Consider the following 22,105-nt stretch of genomic DNA (forward strand, 5'->3'; position numbering starts at 1 on the left):
AAATTCTAGTAATAACACTAATAAACCCTAGCGTCGTCTTTTCGCTTACGGGAATCCCACTGGAATCCAATTTTGCCGTACGATCTGTTTTTGGTCTCTGTAATCTTTTTGTGATACTTTCTAAGTAGTTAGTATATTTGTGGGTGAAGAGAGATAATAATTACGGTGCTATCAGTCGCCAGATACATTTGTATCTCAAGGCTAGTCATGTCGTATTTCCGCAGCTTGTGCGTTCACTTAGGGCTGCAGGCTAAAGACATTCGTTGTTGTTGTTGATATTTTATTGTTTTCGCCAAAACACGCCTTAAAAAAAAAAACGACCACGAAATTGCGTGGCGAATGTGGGAAGATAACGAAATGGGGGAAAGACAAAAGCTGGGTAGCCGAGATAAATGTCGTTTTAATTATGAAAAGCTACAAAAGTAATAAGCAGACGACATGACTACCAAAACGTAAACAATTAACCGCACGATAACAGACGCAGATACAAGATCCGAGATACAAGATACAAGAGACAAGATATTCGACAAAAAGTCGAAAGCGTTTGCCGTTTGCCGTTTGGCGTTTGGCGTTTAGCTTTAAATTTGTCGCCGCGTTTGAAATGCCAGTCGCGGCGATCGGCTGTCCAACAACTTGCCAGCGAATTGACAGACATATAAATTGCTCCACAGCCAGGCGGGCAGCTAGCCGTGTATCTTGTATCTTGCAGATACAGCAGCCGTTGCCGACGCCGCGTGCCAGCCGAACGTTTGTCATGCACTCGGCTTTCCTTTTGCAGAGTTACAACAGCGCGGCCTCCACCACACACAAATGTATCTGCAACAAGTTGCTAACGCCAACGCCAACGTCGACAGCGACGTCGACGTCGGTAGCGCTGCTGCGGTCGGCATCGAAGTTGCGAGTCGAACGAACTCGGCTTCAAAGTGCTTCGAGACTTTGCTCTGTGCAGTCGCGCGGTGCGCCTCCAGTTACAGATACTTCCGATCGCAGCTCGTAGATACTTTTGTGCCGCGCTGATCGTCGCTGAAGAGCATTGAATGGTGTGCGTGTGTGTGTGCGTGTGTCAAGTATTTAAGTGCTAATTGACAACAACTGCCGTAAGCTCACTCTCTAACTGTTGTTCTATGTATCTCACGGCTGCTCAATCAAGCAAACAAACGAACTCCCAAATATAATATTGCTCGAGTGTGCGCGTACATATCTCTCAGATACAAAACAGCTGCCGGCAAACTTTATGTTGATAAAGATGCTCATAATGAAGCTGCCGCTGCTGTTGTTGTTGTAATTGCTGTTGTTGTTGTAGTTCTGATTGTGAGTCATCAAAAGCCTAGGTCCCAGCCAGTCGATCGGTCGATCGACCGTGTGTCTGAGTCAGTTCCTGCCCATTGCTTAGGTCTCTCTGACTTATTGCTTCACCTCGGCGCCTTTGTTTGACTAAGTCAATAGTTGCACACAAAAAAAAAAAAAAAAAAAAAAACATAAAAAAAATAATAATAATAGTAATAATAACTCTATGTTACATATATTTTTCTATACTATCTGACAGCTTATCTGTGAGCAAATGAGACAGCAGCATGAACAGAAGTCGTAAATATATCTAAAGTATAAAGTTATACCAAACTTCGATTACCGATCGATCTTCAATCTTCGATCAAACTCCTTTTGATATTGAATCACTTAAATTGATTGGCATCGAAGTTTTATTCATTCAGTATATATCAGACTCTGATATCCGATTTTCGATCTCTTTCAATTCCTTTGATATTAAAAAACGTTTATAAAGTTGTAAACAAAATCGTTTATTTGAGTTATATCTCAGGTTCATTTATTCAGTATATACTTATACCAATTTCCGATCTCTGCTCTTCGATCTCCGATCTTCTCTACTCATATTCCTTTTGATATTGATTAACATATATAAAGTTGTAAACAAAATCGTTTGTTTGATTGACATCGCAGTTTGATTCATTCGAGAGCTATGCAAAGTGCCTGATTACGGTTTACCCACAAGTGCAATAATATTAAGATAACATAATAATAGCCATATAAATTACAAATACAACAAGACAATGGCAACTTCCACGCTGAGTGCGACATCGAATACGTCGAGTCCGGCTGCGATCAAGAATCCGCAACTGAAACGCGTCGTCTACTCCAAGTATCGGGAGCTGTTGGGCTCGTATAATGATAAGGCCAATGCCATAATCGAGACGCTGCCCGCCTATATGGTGCGCGAGGATCGTGGATTTCAGCTGGAGCTGCCGCTGGCTCCGCTGCAGCAGAATGGCCAAGACAAAGAATGCCTGGTGGACACGTAAGTAGGCTAGGCCGGGGGCTGCGCTGAATCCACAGCGATTTATGACAGCTGAGCGAGATAAGAATTTCTCTTCTCTGGTGCGCAAAAAAAAAAAAAAAAAAGAATTTCTATGTAAATATTTTGTGTGAGATTAGCTGCGCCTGGAATGTGCAACTCATACGAGGCACCCTGTAGTGCTCTAACTCTATTTATAGACCCAGTCGCTGGCTGGCAGGCGGACAATGACTATCATTATGTCATGTTGCATGTGGCAGCTTTCAAGTTGTGTCTGTCTATCTCTCGCTCGCTCACTCTGTCTATCTCTCTCTCTCTTTCTCTCTCTGTGTGCTTGTGTTGCCCTTGATCTTGAAATATGCACAGAACTGGCCACTGCCAGTGGAGCTGATCTCACAGATCCAGTTTTTGTTTCAATTTCATTTTTTTTTCCTCATGGATTGAACATTTTTTCACGCTCATTTGCATGCGCGCAAAAAGTGAAAATGTAAATTGTACAGATGTTTTTCTATAATTTTCCTGATCTTTTTTTTTTGTTTTTGTTTTGTACATTTCTGCATTTGACTTTCAGCTATTTTCATAAAACGCAACTCACGCCAGCTGCTAATGGCCTCTGCCTGCCTCTACGATATTATTTTTGGTCTATATTTCTCACCTCTAATATATACAAATATATATGTGTGTGTATATGTATCTGTACAGCAGCTTCTATTTTTAACGAATGCAAATTGCAAATGTCACTGAATTGGATCAGTGATTCATATGAAAATACTTTAAGTGGATCATGAAAAACGTGCAGCTTATTATTTGCTTAGTTCCAATCCACACTGACTTTGCACTTTGTTGACTTTTTTCTTATTTTTGGTTCAGTTCTTCCTGACATCTTAATTGCCGCTGCTGTCAAAATCAGCTGCTGATCTAGTTGCCTTCCTGAACTTGTCTAGCTCTAGCTCTGGCTGTAGCTCTTTGGTCCATTTTCCTGACAGATTGACGTCAGCGGACGGCGCTGTCGTTCGATCTTTGTTCTCAATAATTTCACATACACAGAAAACAAAGTTTTTCTTTTCTAATTATTTTCTTTTAAGAATTGACTTGGGTCGATTTGTTTAGCACACGTGTGAGTGGAAAAATAAAAGCAAATTGCAGACCATGACGTCAACACTAAGGGAAGGACAATAAACCTATTAACTGGGAAGCTGTGCTAGACTTTTTAGATTATTTTTAGATTTAAATTTCTTGCTATTCTTTATAGTCAGCACTCATCGAAAATCGGAAATCGTGGTATAATAGCTAAGGGCTAAATGTATGTAATAGGCACGTTTTTTGGAAATTTAAAAGAAAAAACTCTTGACAGCTTTCCCAACATTTTCTTTATATATTAAATATGAGTCAAGTCAATTAAAAACTTTAATTTTGTTTTAAGAGATGATTTTTATTTGAATTCCGTAGAGAAAAGATTGAAATAAGATTTTTATCAAACAATTTCGATTTACAGCATAAACAGTAAGATTTCGCCTAGTTATTTGTTTGCGACTTTTCTCCGCATAATTTGCTTAATTTAGTCGCGGTTAACGTTGACGTCTGCTAATTAAAAGCGAATGCTAAAGACGCTGTCGTCGGCCGTGTGTAGTTAGCATAGGCCCAGAAAGCATCAGATGGCCAGCGAGTTGTGGCCAAAAGAAAGTGATGGGCTGTTGCTTTGTTGGCCAGGCGCGTGCATCTCTCTCGTTCGTTCACTCGCTCTCGCTCTGTCTCTCTGGCTGGCTGGTATTGGGGTTCTGAAAAGTTGTCGGGCCTGTTGGTCCATTGGACTGTTGGTCCACTGGCCAGCCGGCCTGTTAGACTGTCGCCTGTCAGCTTCATTAGTTTTTATGTGAGCATACAGCAAGAGACATACAGTCACAGCCATGGCATAGGATACGCATGATTCGCTTTTAACAACTTGGCTAAGTGGGTCAGGCGAACAGGAACAGGTGTTGCGAGAAGCGCCAAGTGTTTGGTCGTGGCACAGACGTCGCTAAACTGTTGCCAGCACTTTTCCATGTGCCCGTTCCGAGCACTCAAACCGCAAATGCGAAGGCAAACCACACACACACGCACACACACAACCATAGACAGCAAATTGCAAAAGCCCAGCACCCACAACAACGATTCACGAGTGCGGCAATCCCACAATTCACAATCCACAATCCGCAATCCGCAATCCGCTTTACATACAAATTGGAGCGAGTGCATCAATGTCAAATGCAAATCCAAGCCTCAGTCGTACTGTGACGTAACTGGCTGCGGTCGATGACAAACAAAGTTGACTCTAATTGAGTCCGAATACGAGGCGATACACACACACACTCACACACACACACATGCACATAGTCACACTTGTTGTGAATTTCTGTATTTGTATTTAAGTATTGCAGAAATGTCATCTGCGATATGCGGAATGACCATATTAATCCAGCTGGAATTATGGTGCGCTATGCGAAGCAAGTGGCAGACAGCGAAAACTTGAACTTGCCATTGATTACTCTTTCGGCTCAATTTCCAGGCTAGGCCAAAATCGTAAGGTCGTTCGGGTCGTTGTTTGTTCGCCCCTGTTGCTTTCCCCCCACTCGGGTCCATTGCACCTAACGATTATGGCCAGCTAGGAAACTCATTTGGCTTAACTAACCCGTTAACTGTTTGCGCTTGCAAATATGTTTGTAGACCTGGCCATTTAAGGGGGAGCAGCGCATTTATGAGTATTATTATTAAAGCCTGACAAGCCTAGAAAGCTGCCAGATTTGAGCTGTTGTGCAATGTAATGCGCATTTCCTCCTAACTGAACTTGGTGCAATATATGGGATAACTACATATGAATATATATAAATATACATATAATTATATATGTATGGCTAGCTCGAATATTTATTCGTATTTACGTTATTATTCATCGGTGGTTCTGTTAAACATTTAATATACACATGTTACACATGAATCGTTTTATTTTGAAGTAGTTATTGAAATTCATTTCATGAGAATTTATATTTGAAGAATAATTAAGATTTTAATATAATTTTACAAATTGTTATTTATTTTTTGAAATGTATAAATATTATTAGCTTATTTATAACAACCAAAATATTTAAAATATATTGCAATCAAGAATTACACATGAGTTAAGTAATTATCATTGAAATAAATTAGTTTGTGCGAAAACATTGCTGTCTAATTAAAACTAATGTTAAATAAGTTCAGGTTTAAAGAAGTCTTCAAATACATTAGATTGTTAATTTACAGCATTCTGATATTTTGCAAATGCTAAATTAATCGTCTTTACAGTTTACTTACCATATTAATATCTTTAATATGCGAGGGCGAGACACGCTTGAATTAATATACATACATACATATGTATGTACATCAATCCACATAGCAGAGGGTATACAGTTATGAAAGAGCTTTTTAGCAACATCAACAAATCCAATAATTTATCTGTTGCCAACGTTTACAACCAATCGTAAAAAGATATAACAAAAATAGAAATAAATAATTTAAATACCACGATTTATAAATCATTCCATATTTTAATTTTGCATTCTACATATTTATGTATGTATATATTACATATATTTGCATATATATGAGGATTCATACATACATACATATGTACATGCGTACATGTGTATATGAGTAGGAATGTGAGTAGAGCCGTTAAGTGCCTTTTAATGCATATGACAGCAGACAGTAAAATGTTTGAGAGAATTGAAATATGGGAAATTTGTAATTTCGTCCTTCCCTTTGATTGTCTTCAGCCTTATGGCATGCAAAGAAAAGAGACAAGTAGTGCAGCTTGCATATAGATTCGCAGAGTGAGAGCGTGAATTGCAGACATTGTGACGTCATTTGTTTAATAAGTTTCATATGGCATATCTAACACAGTGCACGCAAAATTATGATGTCATGCGCAGACAATTTAGTAAGAGCCTTCATTTTAGTAAACATTAGAATTTGAAGCGCTCACGCATATTTGAAAATATTCTGTATGTATGTGTGACTAAAATGACGAGTCGGTACATAGTTGCTCTTACTTATCTCCATTGTTTAATTTGCATATATGTATATATTATATATAATATATTTGAAAAACCTATAAAAAGCAACATTGCGTCATTAGCTCTGAGACAAGTTTCAAGTTCGAGTTGACTTTCACATTGATTGAATAATTCATTATTAATAGTGTAATGTTGCGTTGTAACAAGATTGATTAATAGTAGAAGCATACTATTTTAGGGAAGCGTGAGTGAAGCAGAATGCGAAGTTGAAATTAGCAGATAGAGGGAGTGAGAGGGCAATATAGGACTTGTTGCTAAAGCCATTAAGACTTTTTCTAATAAGAAAATAGCTGTTTGACTTAGCTTATTTGCTTTGCTATTCTCTCTTTACTTATACATGTATGTATATATCTAAAGTCATTCCCATGATTTATTATTATTGTTTGATCTAATAGCAACGCGCCTCCATACAAATCTCTGTACTTTGTGGAAATGAAAACACAAATGAGCAAATACTTGTGTTCTTTGGCGCGGTTTTACTTTTTAATGTTTTTTTAATCATTTTCTTAATTGCTTTTTTGCTCGAGATTCGTTCATATTGCCCAAGCTCTCACTTTCAACAGCTGGCCGTTATGGCCCTAGGGACAGCTCTTTGACTAATAAGTGGCAATAGATGCCAGTGGCAGCATCTTCAGCTCACTTTCCCCCGCTCAAAAAATAAAAAAATTGCCAAGAAAAAATTGGCTCATTCAACTGTCGATGGGGCGAGTCATTAGTCAAGCAGTTTGATAAAAAAAAAAAAAGAAAGATCTTGAAATGTGGTCAGATAAATGGGGGCTCTTTCGCATGGAGCGTCAATATGAAACAGTTAATAACAAAAGATTAAGTCAAACATATGATAAATAGCCAGAAATCGAGGAGGCGTACAAAGCCACTCGAGATGCTTCACAAGAATCACGAAATTTACATGAAAATGAAACCGTTCGATGACCACAATCAATCGCAATATGCTAATGAATGTCTCTCTCTCTCTCTCTCTCCCTCTCCCCCTCGGCAAACAGGTATGGACAACGCGGCGGAGGCGCTGGAGGAGGCGGCGGCTATGAGGCACCCGCCTGTGTGCAAAACGCCATGATGACGAAAGACAAAAAGCCCTTCACCTACACGCCCGGCGGCATCGATCTCTCCCAGATCCGATCGGAGCGCATGGCCAAGCGCTTGGCGCGCAACGCCCAAAACGAGGGCGCCACGGGCGCCTCCCAACAGAACAGACCATCGCCGCAGTCTTCGCCGGGCGTCACTCCTGGCAGCGCGGCCAGCACGATGGGCGCCGCTGCAATGGGCATGCCGTTCCAGGTGCTGCCACCGCCGCCGCCGCCGCAACCGCAGGCGCAATCACAGACGGGTAAGAACGGTAACCATGCTGCACCCCCACCGCCACCCCCACAACAAAGCACACTAGCACCACCAGCGGGCCGGGGCAGTGCGCCCGGTTCGCCGGCAGCGGCACGCAAATCGCCAACACCGCAGCGTTTCGAGCCGCCGCCGTTGGGCTTCCGGCCCGAGATCAAGATACCGCCCAATCCGATGGCGGCGCTGCGCAAAGTGCCGCCTCCTGTGGAGAAGAACTTCTTCTGGAAGGATGAGTATTGCAAGGAGCGCTCCAAGAGCCCGCTGCCGGAGCCAGCTCAGAACGGCAATGGCGACTACAACAGCAGCAACAGCAATAACAACAACAACAACAGCAACAGCCAAGATGCCGTAGATGGTGAGCAGAGCGAGAGAGAGGGAGAGCGAGAAACTCTTCGGATATCTCATCATTTCGCTGGCTTTTAGTTATTGGTTTCGGTTTTGGTTCTGGGTCACACTCTAACCCCACTCTCGAGTGGGCCAAAGTTCTCTTGGTACAGTTCTTGGCCCGCGGCTCGCCTCATGTCGCTCGCCGGCTAATTACTAAGCGGTATCTGGTGCTTTAAAAACCACATCTGACTAATCCCAGACATCAAGCGACATCTCTCTTTATTGGCAATTCCCCACTAACGGCACTAAACACAAAATCACCTTCTCTATCCTCCACCTGCAGCAATTCTAATCCCAGTTTCGTCTATTCCTGCAGCCTACAAGCCAGCTGGCAACAGCTACAGCAATGGTAACTACAACAACAACAACAGCATTGGCAACAGCAACAGCAACAGTTACAGTCCCTATGCACCATCAACACAGCAGCAGCAGCAGCAGCAACCTTCACCCAAAACACCGCCACTGCAGCAACAGTTGCAGCAGCCGACGCCACCGGCAACACCGCCGCAGCAGCAACGTCAGGAGTTCCGCAGTGTGCCCATGCCGCAATCGCCAGCTGTAAATGTCTACACGCGGCAAACAGAGAGTCCGCGCTCGCCCTTCGAGCAGCAGCAACAGCAGCAGATGCAACAGCAACAGCAGCGTGCCACGGAGAGTCCCTTCCGCTTTGCACAGCAGCAACAGCAGCAGCAGCAGCAGCCTCGTTCACCCACGGCCATTTCTCCACTGGCACAGCAGCAGCAGCAGCAGTCACGTCCATCGCCAGCCATCTCGCCGCTGGCTCAGCCACAACAGCACCAGCAGCAGCAGCAGCAGCAGCAGCAGCAGTCTGCCCAAACTGTGCCTTGGCGTACGCAACGCGCCCAGTCCGCTGCACCACAACAACAACAACAACAACAGCAGCAGCAACAACAACAACCACAACAGCAACAGCAACAGCAGCCAACGCATTCACAGCCCATTTACAACAATGTGCAAAGATCTCGCGATGTTTTCAGTCCGGCCAGAGTCGAGCCAGCAACAGCAACATCTTTCAATGCACATCAGCAACAGCAACAACAATCGCCCTATCAAGGTGTTAAGCCGGTAAGTGTTTAAAAACTGTGTAATACCCACATTACCTTGACCTTTCCAGACGTTTGCTCACTCGCTTAAGCATTGGGCAATTCAGTTTCGGGGCGTATGAGTAATATCATTTATAACCTATTCATATGAAGCGCAAGATTGCAAGAGCAACAATTTACTGCCGTCGAATGTCTGTGATTTGTTCTGGCGCATTCACGGAAGCACTCACATCTATTTTTAGCCAATCATCAACAGCAACAGATTTCGCTCTGCGTCTTGAACATTGAACGCAATTCGTAGCTGCTGCAGCATCTAAAATTAAATATTGCCAAAGGCCAAACACGAATTTTGAACTTGAGGCAATCGACGCGTTGACCGTTGGCGACAAATGCATTGCCACTGCAATGAAGCGAATAATATTCTAATCATGAACTGCATTTTGTACTTGAAAGATCGTTAGATTCTTAATAACTACAAAGTTGTACCTTTACATATATTTATTATTTATATATATTTATTATTGAACAATGAATTGTAGGGGAAAGCAAGCATATGATACTTATCAAATACATTTTCTTGAAATATATGTGTGTATGTAGATAGAGTTTTTAATAATGTATTACTAGTTTGGAATGGAATTTAAAGAAGAGTGTTTTTTTTAACGATTTTAAAGAGCTGTCGAGCGAAGCGAGTCTTCATAGAAATGTTAATGCTGGATATAATAATCTTCTAAGAATAATGCTGGATATAAATCTCATTGGCCAGTACTATTTTGTTTTTCTTAGTAAATCAAAATAGCATATTAAATAATTTAAATATTCCCAGTTGAGTTACTTTACTTTAATTTTTTATTTTACTATTTTTAATTTACGGGAATAGATTGCTATTTATTTAATAATATATATGTATATTCATATTATTTATTTTCCTATGGATGAACAAATACTAGCATGGCTACTTATTTTATGAATAGTTTTCTTCATATAATTTAGTTGAGTACAAATTTATGTCTTAATACCAATAAGAATATTTAGAAAATATCATGAAATTATATATTTAAGCATACGTATATAAATATTTATATATTTATGTATCAAAAACTATATATACAATAGGGTAAATAAGAAAATTAGCAAATATATAAATATAAATTGCGAAAATATATAAATATGTTTGAAGAGAATTTTTCTTAAACAAATTAATTTATAAGCATGTGCCAAATACAGACAGAGAACAGAAAGAGAAGGAAATTATTTTATGTGAATGATTTCGTATTCTTTAATTTATAATATACATTTTTTGTGTATAGTGTTTCATTTTTAGTAATACACTGGCGTGCTTACTCTGGGACTAGTTGAAAGATTTCTTATTGCAAATATCCGAGTATCCCATTTATTCTTTTTGCTATTTCTATATTGAAGTAAAAGTATGATTAATGATTATAGACGATTAATTTACAACGTTAATTAGTTGAAATCAGTAATTCAAAAGCAAACTATAGTCTCAAAAATATCTTGTTTATCCTTGACTAAATAAGAGCAAATATATAAAGAGTAATGAGCATATTTATAGAGACATTAGTTAGAATGCTCATATATGAGTACTTTTATATAAGATTTTAAGTTAGGTTTAGCTGCTGTTTATATGTATAAGATATCTTGGTAAAGCTTGAAGAGAATTCGGGATGAATCCTTATGTCGAATGTAGGCAGATTGCTTATAATATATGAATACAATTATGCACAGCTTTTAGTTCTCAATTATGCTTCTTCTTCTTAAACAATACTTTACTATTTTATTTTGGCAGACTAACGTTGGCTCACTTTACATTGCTCCGCTGGCGCAGCCCACAGAGCCGCAGGCCCAGCGTCTCTTGCTGCAGCAGCAACAGTTGTCGGGAGCTCGTGACTCGCCCATGCGACAATTACCGCAGCAGCAACAGCAACAACAGCAGCAGCAATCATCACAGCAACAGGTGGGCGGTCAGCCCCTGCGCTGGCTTAGCTCACAGCCCACGGCCAAGGAGCAGGCGCCCTGGGCACGTCCCGAAGAGAATGGCAATGTGATGCCCTCGTCGCTGCGACAGACAGCCTCTCCGTCGGCGCCAACGCAAGCGCAGCCCACAAGCACGTTCTATCAGGCCCAGATGCCGAGTCAGATGCAGATGCAGGGCAACGGCTATGAGAGAGCTTCGTCTCCCGGTCCGGCTGCTCAGCAGAACTTTGGGTCAACAGCTCAGCAGAGTGGATTGCGATTGCAGATCAACAACAGCAATGCGAGCCAGAGTGGCCCAAGGGTAACTCACCTGATAACAGGGTATCTAACATAAATGCTAACTTGATTATTTGTAGGAGCGCATCATACCCATTACATTGGAACAAACCCCAACATATGCCGCGGCTCAGCCCAACTTCGGTGGTAAGTTTGAAGATGTTGTAATCGGTGTTTAGTTTTTTGTTTTTTTTTTTGTGTCTGTTCTTTAATACCCTGTATGGCGCTTTCTTAAACATCCTAAATGTTCGTTACTAAACCAGCCCCGTACCCAGTAGTCTAGCCTCCTCTACCCCGAATGCGAACCCTTGCACTCTCCAACACATACCTCGATGCTCCCAGTCTACTGTCCCACTGTGTAACTTTCCATCTCGATATCAATATGTGTCTATGTATACTCTTTCTTTCCTACGAAAGCGCCTGCTGGCCACATAATACGCTCAGCTAATCAATTTGTCGATCAAGGTTACAACAACTATCCAGCCTCAGGAGTGTCGCCCAGTCCCCAGCAGCAGCAACATCACTTTGTTGCCTCGAATCACAGCAACAACAGCAACAGTAACAGCAACAACAACAATTCAACACGGATCATACCCATCGCCATTGAGGGAGGTCGCGGAGGTCCCGTGTCCCAGTCACCCGTCGTGCTGCAAAAGTAAGTGCAAACTGAAGTTTTACTTACAATACTAAAGTGTTTTTTGTGCTTGACCAACACTGAAATAACTAGTTATGCACCACTACCCAGCACTAATGCGTTTAAATTTTGTGCTTCTTTACAAAACCTAACGACTTACCGCGACTTTCAGTGCCAATTACAATTTGTATGTGCATCAGTGTCCGCTCGAGGCTGAGATAAACTACAGAAAGAACCGACTCAGGTAGTACAGTCACAGTACAGTCGTCGTCGCCGTCGTCTAAGACTCTAACAATGGGACTTGGAGCAGCTCAACTCTGCTCCAGATCCCGTTGAATCCGTTCGTAAATGTTGTGTGCGTGCGTCTCTTATTTGCATAACATTCCAGCATAATCATTGTGATGGGGAATCCCCTTGCTGGGGGAACTCCCCTAGTCATCAACATCCGATCCAAGCGATCTCCCACAAATTCTCAATCAATCGACTCTGCATTCAGTTTCAGTTAACCCCACGCTTTCACAGCCCATATAAATGATGTAATTTGGTCTTCCGACATCTAATATCTTGTGCATGCTAACCAAGAACATAACCTAACATTCGCCTATATCTACTTGCAGCGATCCACGCTCACCGCCCATACAATCGAAATCGTTTAGAATATTGCAAAAGATAACCGATACGGTGGACGACGGTGGCACCCTCGAGTCCCGGCCCGTGCAACAGCCCCAAGCGGACGTGGAGGCGCCGCAGCTGCAGCGGCCGCAGTTCGCTCGCCAGATGAGCGCCCAGCAGGCGCGCAATAGTCCGACCATTGAGCAAATGAGGCGACTGCAAATCGCACAGGATCAGCAGTCGGGCACACCACAAGCCTGGTCCCCGCAAGGTGAGCCCCAACGCCCCATTTCCCCAGTGCGCCGGACGGGTAAGGGAAAAGGAGAGCGAGAGAGTTGTAAGGTTTCGTCGATTCGGTATCCCTTGATCTTCATCTGGGTTCGGGTCTGGGTCTGGGTCTCGCAGTCTAATCCTGAAATGGTTAATTGTACTAATTCAATGCTTTGAGCCACAACAAAACCGTCTGGAACAAGAGAAACTAATACGCTTCCTGTGTAGTCCGCCATGAGTATATGGCAACGCCTTAGAACTCGAGTCAAAATTGCCAGCACTACTAAACGCAATGAAATCCAAATTAGCCTAAGACTAAAATGATGTGAAATGCTTTCCATTTGATTGCAGGTAACGGCGCAACCACTCAGAACCGCTTTACACCACAGCGTTCTCCATACGGTGAGTGGGAGAGAATTCTTTGTATGTAAATCTCTATTTGAAGCTGTGTTTCATCTCTCTAGATACACCCCAACAGCAATACGTGCCACCCAGTGAGCAACAGGTACCGGAACCGAAAAAATATACCGGAAGCGCAATACCAAGTCGATCATTTAAGATTCTACAGGCAATGACAACACCAGAGAATGCCGGTAAGTCTTCGATAAAGTAAAGTACACAGCAAGAAAACGGGATGATCTCTATTATTTCATTATTATATATCACACACACATGCACACGCACACCTGATCAACACGCGACGTTTAGCCTCTCGGCTAAGACAACTTGTATATATGCCATTATAGACATTCACTAACAAATACACACACACTCGCACGATCACATTGAGTACACGTATGTATATTCACATTTATACGTATACCTTGCATCATGTTATTTTTCACAGTGTTCTTGATTGTATTCTACCTATTGAGAGATTTCACCTTTCTTGAAAATCATTTTGTTTTGCATTGACTCTTAACCATACGAGTTGTTGGATCCTTCACTTGGGAAGGAAGCATGTTGAGTTGCAATCTGAATGATCAATCTGAATATATCGATTATACGACTCATGTCCATGTACACCTACATCATGCATCCATATCATCCACACACGCATACATACAGAGACACATCCCTATGCATAAGCGGATATTGAAGTCTGTATATAGTTAGTGGCTTTGCTCGATCGTTTAATCCGTATAACATTCACAGTCCAAATTGTTGGTGTATTGATCATAATATGCACTCTCACCGTGTCTATATCTTTTCTTCTTTCTTTTTTTTTTTTATTTATTTTTGATAACCGTGCACCAAACCGACCTCAGAACATAAAATTCACACCGAGCTGGACTCGGATTTGGAAAATATTGAATTGAACGAAGCCAATAATAATAATAATAATAATAATAATGATAATAATAATAATAATCATAATATTATTAATCACAATAATGAGAATAATGATAACACCAGTAAAAGTAACCATAATCGAGAAATTAACAATAATATCAATAAACGTCATAGTTACACATCAACCACACCCACTCCACCGCCCACCACAGACACAAATACAAGCACTTCTCATGGCTCATATTCATCCAACACATCCCTTAGCTCAGACAGCTCTTATCCGGCATCTAAGCAGCCGGAGCGCTCCCAATCGGTGCCTCCCCAATATCCCTATGCTTATGGTTATCCCTTCCCCTGGTATATGGCACCCCCTCCCCCTCCTCATCCAGCAGCAGGGCAAGTCAATGGGGATCAGCCTCAAGTCCTAAACTGGCCCTATGCCTATCCCTATGCCCCGCCACCCATGCCCCCATCCGCAGATGGCAAACAGCCAGACATGAATCAGGCCTATCCCTATTACTATCCCTACTATCTACCCCCGCCGCCAGTCTATGGCCAGCCAGGCATGCCCGGTGATGCGCAGTTTCCCCAGTTCGTACCGCCCTATGGCCCCTATCCCTATCCGGTAGCGCCTAGCTTTAGCCAAAGCTCAACTGAAAGCCGTGCCAGCAGTGTATTGCCCGATATTATTATAACCCCCAGCACTGATGATACGCCCTCGAAGGTCATAATGCAGCACCACATCAAGGTGGAGCCCCGTGAGCCTTCCAAGCGCGCGCACTCTGTCGAAATTGAGGAGCTGGTAAGCCGGCCGAAGGCTCGCAACATCTGCAGCAACAACGAGCAGGTCATCGATATGCTCACCCAGCGACTGGCCAACATCAATAAAATTGCCGGAGGCAATACCCAAGCCAATCTGTCGAAGCAGGTCCAGAAGGACTACGCGGGCGAACAGCTCAAGGAGTTGGGCGCATGCTCGCCTAGCGAGAATGCCTCGCCGGTGCAGATCACAGTCGGAGTGGACGATGACGACAGTGAGACAGAGTCGGAGGATAGCAGCGATGAGGACGAGGAAGATACGGACACACCCAAGCACGCGCCACTGCAGGCCATCAAGTCGGTGACCAACATACAGGTCTACAAGGGACTGGGTAAGGTGCTCGTCGAGCAGCTGGACTCCGAGAGTGAGGATGAGGATGTGACAACAGCCGATGAAATGGTTGACGAGGAGGAGCAGGTAGAGGAAGAAGAGTACGCCGTCGAGGAGGATCTGAGCACCATATACGAGGAGGAGAGCGAGATGGAACGCAGCAGCAACTATGCCAGGACAGTAATCAATCGGAATGGATCAAGTGCAAGCAATGCCACAATAGGAGATCCCCAAGTCGAGGAAGATGATGACTTGGATCAGCAAATCGAGGACAATGACAAAAATGAAGCGAATGTCGATGACGACGATGAGGAATCCAATTCGGTGACTGTGCGCTTGCCACTGCGCTTCTCCTTCAGTCGCAGCTCGAATGACGAAAAGATAGCCACCCTCGAGGTGGGCAGCACCACACAGATTGAGGAGCGGCGTCAGAGCTTGGAGGGAAAACGCAATTCCTTTAGCATTGCCAAGTTAGAGAGCGACAATGAGGACGACAATGACTGCGAAGTTAGCGTCACCATCAGCTTGTCCAACTCGTCTCGCTCCAATTCCATCGACAAGTCGATGGAGAACCAACTGAACGGTGACCCGGACAAAATACTCTCAAGTAGTGGGAAGCTAAGCAATGAAGATGTGTCTACCTCCATCTCGCTGGGCATGCGCAATAAGTTCTTGGCCGAAACCCAAAGCGGGGAACTAACAAATAACATTGCCAAATTGGAGCCCGCAAAGAAAGTTGAAGATAGCGTGGAGGCACCCAAGGAGGAATTCGACTTCTTTGCCACGCTTCGGGCTACCAAAATGCAAGCACAGAAAATGATGGAGCAATCCAAGAACTACTGGAAGACGACAGAGGCAAAGCCTGGTGCAGCACAGGTGAAGGAAGCTCCGGAAGAGGCGACTGTGCAGCTACGGGTGAAGCAGAACAATGAGCAAGTCCAACCAGCTAGACCCAAGTCATGTGACCTAAGCAAGACTCAGGCCTCTTTGGAGGCGGCCAAGAACAGCTTTTGGTCAACATTCGCCACTGCAGCCAAGGAGCCTGAACCGATACGCGAGCCCGAGCAGACAGAAGAAGAGGTCGACTTCTGGGCAACTATTGAGAAGAGTAAGGAGGACAGTCAATGGGTGAAAAAACAAAAAACCGTTACGTATACCCCACTACAAAGAGAGACGGTGACTAAAGTGGAGTATTGGACGACTACCCTAAAAGCCAAAGTGGATTACATGCCCCAATCGCAATGCGCCGAGGTTCATTTCGTGGTCGAAGAATCGCCAGAGGTCAAAGAGTCGTCTGAGCCCGAGGAGGACTTTTGGGCATCAGTAGACAAGGCGAAATCCGAGAATAGTATGAAACAGTCCAACATACAATCGAAACAAACAGCAGAGACTCAGCCAGAAGCAGAGACTCAGTCAATCGAAAATACAGTAGAGCAAATAACCCAAGAAGAAGGAGAAGGAGAAGAGGAAATTGATTTCTGGGCGAATATAAAATCAGCCGAAGATGTTAATGATCAACGAGTAAATGATTATAAATTTGATCCTACAAAATACCCCGAAGAACCACGTGAGGTCGATACCGATGAGGAAATAGATTTTTGGACAGAAATCGAAGCAAATCGTAAGTCAGATGACGATGATGTTACTTTCCACAAATCAGCCACGTTTTGGGCTCGCAAGGAGCGCCAAAACTCGGTGGAAGAAACGCCCTACAAACCAGTGGAAACCAAGGCCTTTCGGGCCAAGCTGCCCGACGAACCAGCCGTGGAAATCGATGTGTGGGCAACACTGGAGGGAGCTCGAGGGGAGGAGCCAGTGATAATCGATCCAGCTGTCGAAGAGGAAAAAATGTTGGCCACCCAATACGACGAGCTTGAGCATGAGAGCAAAACTGAGGAAGACTCGCCAAAACAAATCGAGCAAACAACACAAGAAGCACCCGAAACCAATCTCAATATGGTTGACACTATGTCGCTGGCCTCAATGCATGAGCCAGCTACTGTCCATACCTGGGCGCCCTATTCGTACGGCAACGAAGAGCCAGAGAATGATGAGGAGCCTGACTTTTGGGCGGACATCGAACAGGAACGTGAAAAGATCGATCAGCTGGAAGAGGCTGAGCAGAAGCGCCAGAACTATCGCCAAGCTATGGCCTTCTTCAGTACCTCCATCGATGAGCACAAAGTGCAACAGAAGGCGCAACCCAATCGAAGCAGCGTCATTCTGGAGTTGGAAGAACCTAACGAAGTTAACCTAGGTGCGCCCGGTGAATACGAAATCGTAGGCGAGGACGGTGTCGTCTTGGAGCAACATAAGGTACAAAACACTCACGCCGAAGACGAGGAACGAGGTGCGACCACACCAACTAACCAACTGCCAGAGGTTTACGTTGAGCCAGAACCAGAACCTGAATCTCAAACACAGCCCAAAACGGAGCCAGCATATAAAAGAAAATTGCTACCTAATGGCCTGCCAGATCTTGGTGTGACGAAGGTCGATGAGCCCAAAATTTCAGTGCGCGATCGCATCAATGTATTTGAGGCAACGCCTTCCACTCCCACCTCCAACAAGCCTATGACTATTCAATCGCTGTCTGTAGACAGTGGGCGTGGCAAGGGACAGCTGTCCCGGAATAGCAGTACGCAGCGCTCTGAGTCCGAGATCGAGGAGGATGACTCGGGCGTGACGGACATGAATAGACAGCTCTCCGAGACGGACACCGAGTCCGAAAGCTTCCCTGAGCTGCGGAAAATGACGAGCTATCAGCGAGCCGCGACACATTCCAGACTCTTTAAGCTGCTGCAGGACGAGAACGATCTGCCCGAGGCCTTGGAGGCTGGCCAGGCGGACGAGTTTCAGTTCAAGCCGAGCAGACGCAAGATTGTTCACAACGTATCCATCACACGGCGCCAGAACCCGAATGCGCTCAGCGAAGCGGAGACCATGACACAGCGACGCGAACGCCTCTCATTGCCCCTGCGCAAGAACACCAGCATCGATGCGGACAATCCCTCCACGCCTAACAGTCCCGCCTCACCCATTGTGGGGCCATCGCCAAGCAAGCAGCGCGTGGTTAGCGACAAGCTGGTGAACGAGCTGGTCCAGAGTCTGCTGCTCAAGAGCGACAGCACACACCTGCGCCAGCTGCCCATCGAACGCCTGCAGGCGGCTGCCAAGCGCGCCCTGGTTGAGGAGATGGACTCCGTGGAGAACAGCTCGCTGGACAGCACGCCCGCCATAACACCCAAGCAGGACAAGGAGTATTCCGACTACTACAACAGCTGGACGGAGGCGAGTGGCGGCGAGGAAATCGTGCCCTCGAAGGCATTTCGGGCGCTACAGGATCCACGTCGCAGCCCCTGGACGGTGCGCTGTCCCCGGGTGCTCAGCTCCAAGACAATCAATCGGGACTTGGCACGCGTCACCGAATCGCCCGAAATTTTGAGTAGTCGCGGCAGCAAAAGTCCCGAATGCTTTAGGCAACAGTCTAGGGAACGGTCCGTTAGCAGCTGGCGTAAGGTCTAGTCGGTCTATCTATCTATCGGGTTAGCTGGGAAGGGGGTCAGGAACACATACATATATAGAAATATATTATATATATATGTATATAGACTTTAGTATTTGCATTTGAGTCTTGATACTAGCGTAGGTCAAGCGACTGTCACCAGCCACTGCCTTCATTGTTGCATTTCTCATCATCTCATCACATCATATCACATCACATCACATTGTACAATATGACAAACAAAACAAACAAAAAATACTCAGACTAATAACTAAATATCTAATGAAAAATATAATATCTATAATCTGAAATGTATATAAACAAAATGAAACCAAAGAAAAAGAAAATCGTTCATTCGTTCGTTCGCTCGTTCGTTTGTTATCTCAATTAAAAGCGCAAACTCTTCGCCAAAGTCATTTCTAAATTCGAATCAAAACAAATAACAACCACAACAGCAACAACAACAGCAACAAAACAAAAGAGAATATTTAATCAAATCAAAAATCTATCAAATCGCCACAAGAATAATCAAAAACCAAAAAACAATTTCATCAACTCAATGATTTTGTAAAACTCGTTCAAAATCCTAAGGTACCTAAAACAAATTCAATTAAAATGTATATCCTATCCCAAAATTTCAACTAATTTTTTCGTTAATGTTTTTTTTTTTTTCTCATTATATAATATATATATTTCAAATTTGCCCACTATCTATTCTATATGTATTTCTTTTATTTTTGCCGCTACTTGATTTTTTTTTTAATTATATGTGCCGTATCTCCTAATTATTTGCAATAAATATTTGCGATAGTCACATTTTGTACTTGAAACTAAGTAAATTTGAAACTAAATCTATGAAATATAAATGAAAAATTTTAAATTGAAATTTAAACCCAATTAACCAGGTTTGTATCTAAATACAGTTACACAATTAACATCCATCTAAATATTCAGTAGAGCTGCCAAAAACATTAACCTCATCTAGATGTTATGTAGCACTTCGAAACATTTCCAAATCAAATTTTAACAAAATTAAAAACATGGACTAAATGTCCTATCGCAAATATTTGTATTATCTTTACCTTTCCAAAAATATTTTGATTTAACGAATTTTGGAGAGCAAACTCCACCTTGAACAAAATGCTGAGCAACGAATGAAGATTTTTTTTAGTGTAACAATAAATTACTATTAAAAATAAAAAGAAAATAAACCAACGATTGCAAATTGTAAAATATAAAAAGTCGTTCAAAATATTAACAATTCATGAGTTTACAATTCATAATTGAATGTTTTCTTTTCTTATATTTGATTAACTTGTTTTTTTTCTTTTCTTTTACACACAATTAAAATATTTATATTCTTAACAAAATAATTAATCGTTTCTATGATGATAAAGAATAGGAATGGCTTTTTTATCATTAAAAAAAAAAAAAACAAAAAATAAACAAAAATGTATAAAAGTTAAAAAAAAAAAAAAATGTTAAACAATTAAGGTGAAGTTTCCTCTCAAAGTTGTTGGCTGCTTTTGCTTTATTTATTTTTATTTGCCGCTTCATTTGTATGTTATTGTTATGCTTTATTTTCCCCCATGTCTGGCCTATGGATATATATAGATATTTATATATCTTGAACGTTTAACAATCTAAGCAAAAAGGCGCAGACCAAGAACTCTCCACAAATTATTGTTAGCTTTATTCGTATATGTTTTTGGTGAAATGAAAATTGAATACTTTAGTTAATGATCTGCTTTACTTTGTATTTCAGGACCGGGACAATCGGATCTATAATTATTTCTCACAACCATAGAAATCAATTATAGCTGACAACAGACAACAGCAAACGATGCAATTTAATGCACTTGTCCCTAGCTTAAGTACCAGCAAATACTTAGGATCAGCGAAGTAAACAGAATGATGTTTAACTTGGGAACAGTTTCTTTTTAGTGAAATTTCATAAAACTAACTTCTAGCATTGTAGTTGAGATGAAAATGTATTTTAAAAATATTTTTTTTTTTTCAATTGTTAAACGCGATTTGGTAGCAGCACAAAAACAAAAGGAGCAAAACAAAAACAAAACAACTAACACAACTTACGAACTCTATTAGCGAAGCGAATCAGTACTAACCGTAGCTCTTAAGCCGAGAGAATGAATTAATCCAGAGATAACAAAACGAAACGAAAAACAACGCAATCGACAAATCATCAAAATGTATCCGGATAATACGAAAGCGCATCCTGAAAACGATTCATAATATTCATAATAATAAAATGAAAACAAAAGCAAATAAATAATTTTTTCAATTTATAGAGTTTCATTCTGTGTGTCGTCTTCAGCCAGCAGCTGTTTGATTTGAATAGTTTCTCATTTCTTTCACCATCTTAACAACAGACTCTTTGTTTATGTCATAGCTATTTATACAGGAGAAAGATACTTACATATATAAAAACATAAGGTATTCGTATGCAAACGAGTGTGTTATCAAATCTATTTGACGACTATTATTATATTATATACTCATATATATTTTTGTGTTGTATAATTTTATATGCAGTGACATTTTAAGTAAATAAAGAAATATCTAAAAAAAAAAAATTAACAACAGATTGTTCATAATTTTGACATTCGATTTGACTATAAAGCTGTAAAAGGTATACAGTAAACTTATTCATTGGGCTTCTTATTTACCTGTTTGTATAGTTGCAAATATGAAAGCTGCTTTCAAAATGAGAAGGAGAATGGATTGCAAATGGAAATTATAAATTTATTCTACTTTTAACAGAGAACAGAGAGATTGCCCAGCAGAAAGCTGTTAACTATTGACAATATATTTTAGTCCACATACGAAATAATAATAGATAACAGCTGGCTGTTAATGTGCACTGTTAATTGACGCACTGATTTGGCTAAATGTTAAAGCACTCTACCCACCACCACCACCATCTATTTTTGGCAATCAAGATTGCAAGATATGTTTCTATTCCAATTTAACAATATTTAAGAATGGAATGTATTTGCTATATCCTAAACTTGATTTGAAGAAATGTAATTTAATTACGCTGTTTCCCACGCTGTTAAAATATTCAGGAAATGCTCTATCCGCAGCTTTTTGATAAAACGAATATCAGAATATTTGTATATGTTATAATAGACAGTTTTCCATTT

General features: G+C 42.0%; 1 protein-coding gene across 5 annotated transcripts; it reads left to right on the forward strand.

Moving 5' to 3' along the window:
• The first annotated feature begins 929 nt into the window (after positions 1–929).
• On the forward strand, positions 930–21,243 carry LOC6576117 (putative uncharacterized protein DDB_G0291608). Of its 5 annotated transcripts, none has more exons than XM_032729287.2 (12): positions 930–1,097; positions 1,960–2,314; positions 7,404–8,110; positions 8,459–9,228; positions 11,014–11,502; positions 11,558–11,624; positions 11,943–12,132; positions 12,729–12,994; positions 13,345–13,395; positions 13,458–13,586; positions 14,262–19,532; positions 20,707–21,243. In XM_032729287.2, the coding sequence occupies exons 2-11, from the start codon at positions 2,070–2,072 to the stop codon at positions 18,959–18,961; spliced, it is 7,614 nt and encodes a 2,537-aa protein (XP_032585178.2). In that variant the 5' UTR covers positions 930–1,097; positions 1,960–2,069; the 3' UTR covers positions 18,962–19,532; positions 20,707–21,243. The 5 variants fall into 5 exon arrangements, with proteins under 5 accessions (XP_032585178.2, XP_032585183.1, XP_032585184.1 ...); XM_032729292.2 differs by lacking the exon at positions 14,262–19,532 and adding an exon at positions 12,284–12,355 and having other exon boundaries at positions 951–1,097; positions 11,895–12,132; XM_032729293.2 differs by lacking the exon at positions 14,262–19,532 and having other exon boundaries at positions 952–1,097; positions 11,895–12,132.
• Positions 21,244–22,105: the final 862 nt, after the last annotated feature.

The sequence above is a fragment of the Drosophila mojavensis genome, unplaced genomic scaffold (assembly GCF_018153725.1).
Source record: "Drosophila mojavensis isolate 15081-1352.22 unplaced genomic scaffold, ASM1815372v1 contig_36, whole genome shotgun sequence".
Taxonomy (NCBI): domain Eukaryota; kingdom Metazoa; phylum Arthropoda; class Insecta; order Diptera; family Drosophilidae; genus Drosophila; species Drosophila mojavensis.

Excerpts from the sequence above, each read along its gene's own strand:
- LOC6576117 (XM_032729287.2), top strand. The coding sequence starts at position 2,070 with ATGGCAACTTCCACGCTGAGTGCGACATCGAATACGTCGAGTCCGGCT. Across the intron at positions 2,315-7,403 it reads AAAGAATGCCTGGTGGACAC|GTATGGACAACGCGGCGGAG; the intron begins GTAAGTAGGCTA and ends CTCGGCAAACAG. Across the intron at positions 11,625-11,942 it reads GGCTCAGCCCAACTTCGGTG|GTTACAACAACTATCCAGCC; the intron begins GTAAGTTTGAAG and ends TTGTCGATCAAG.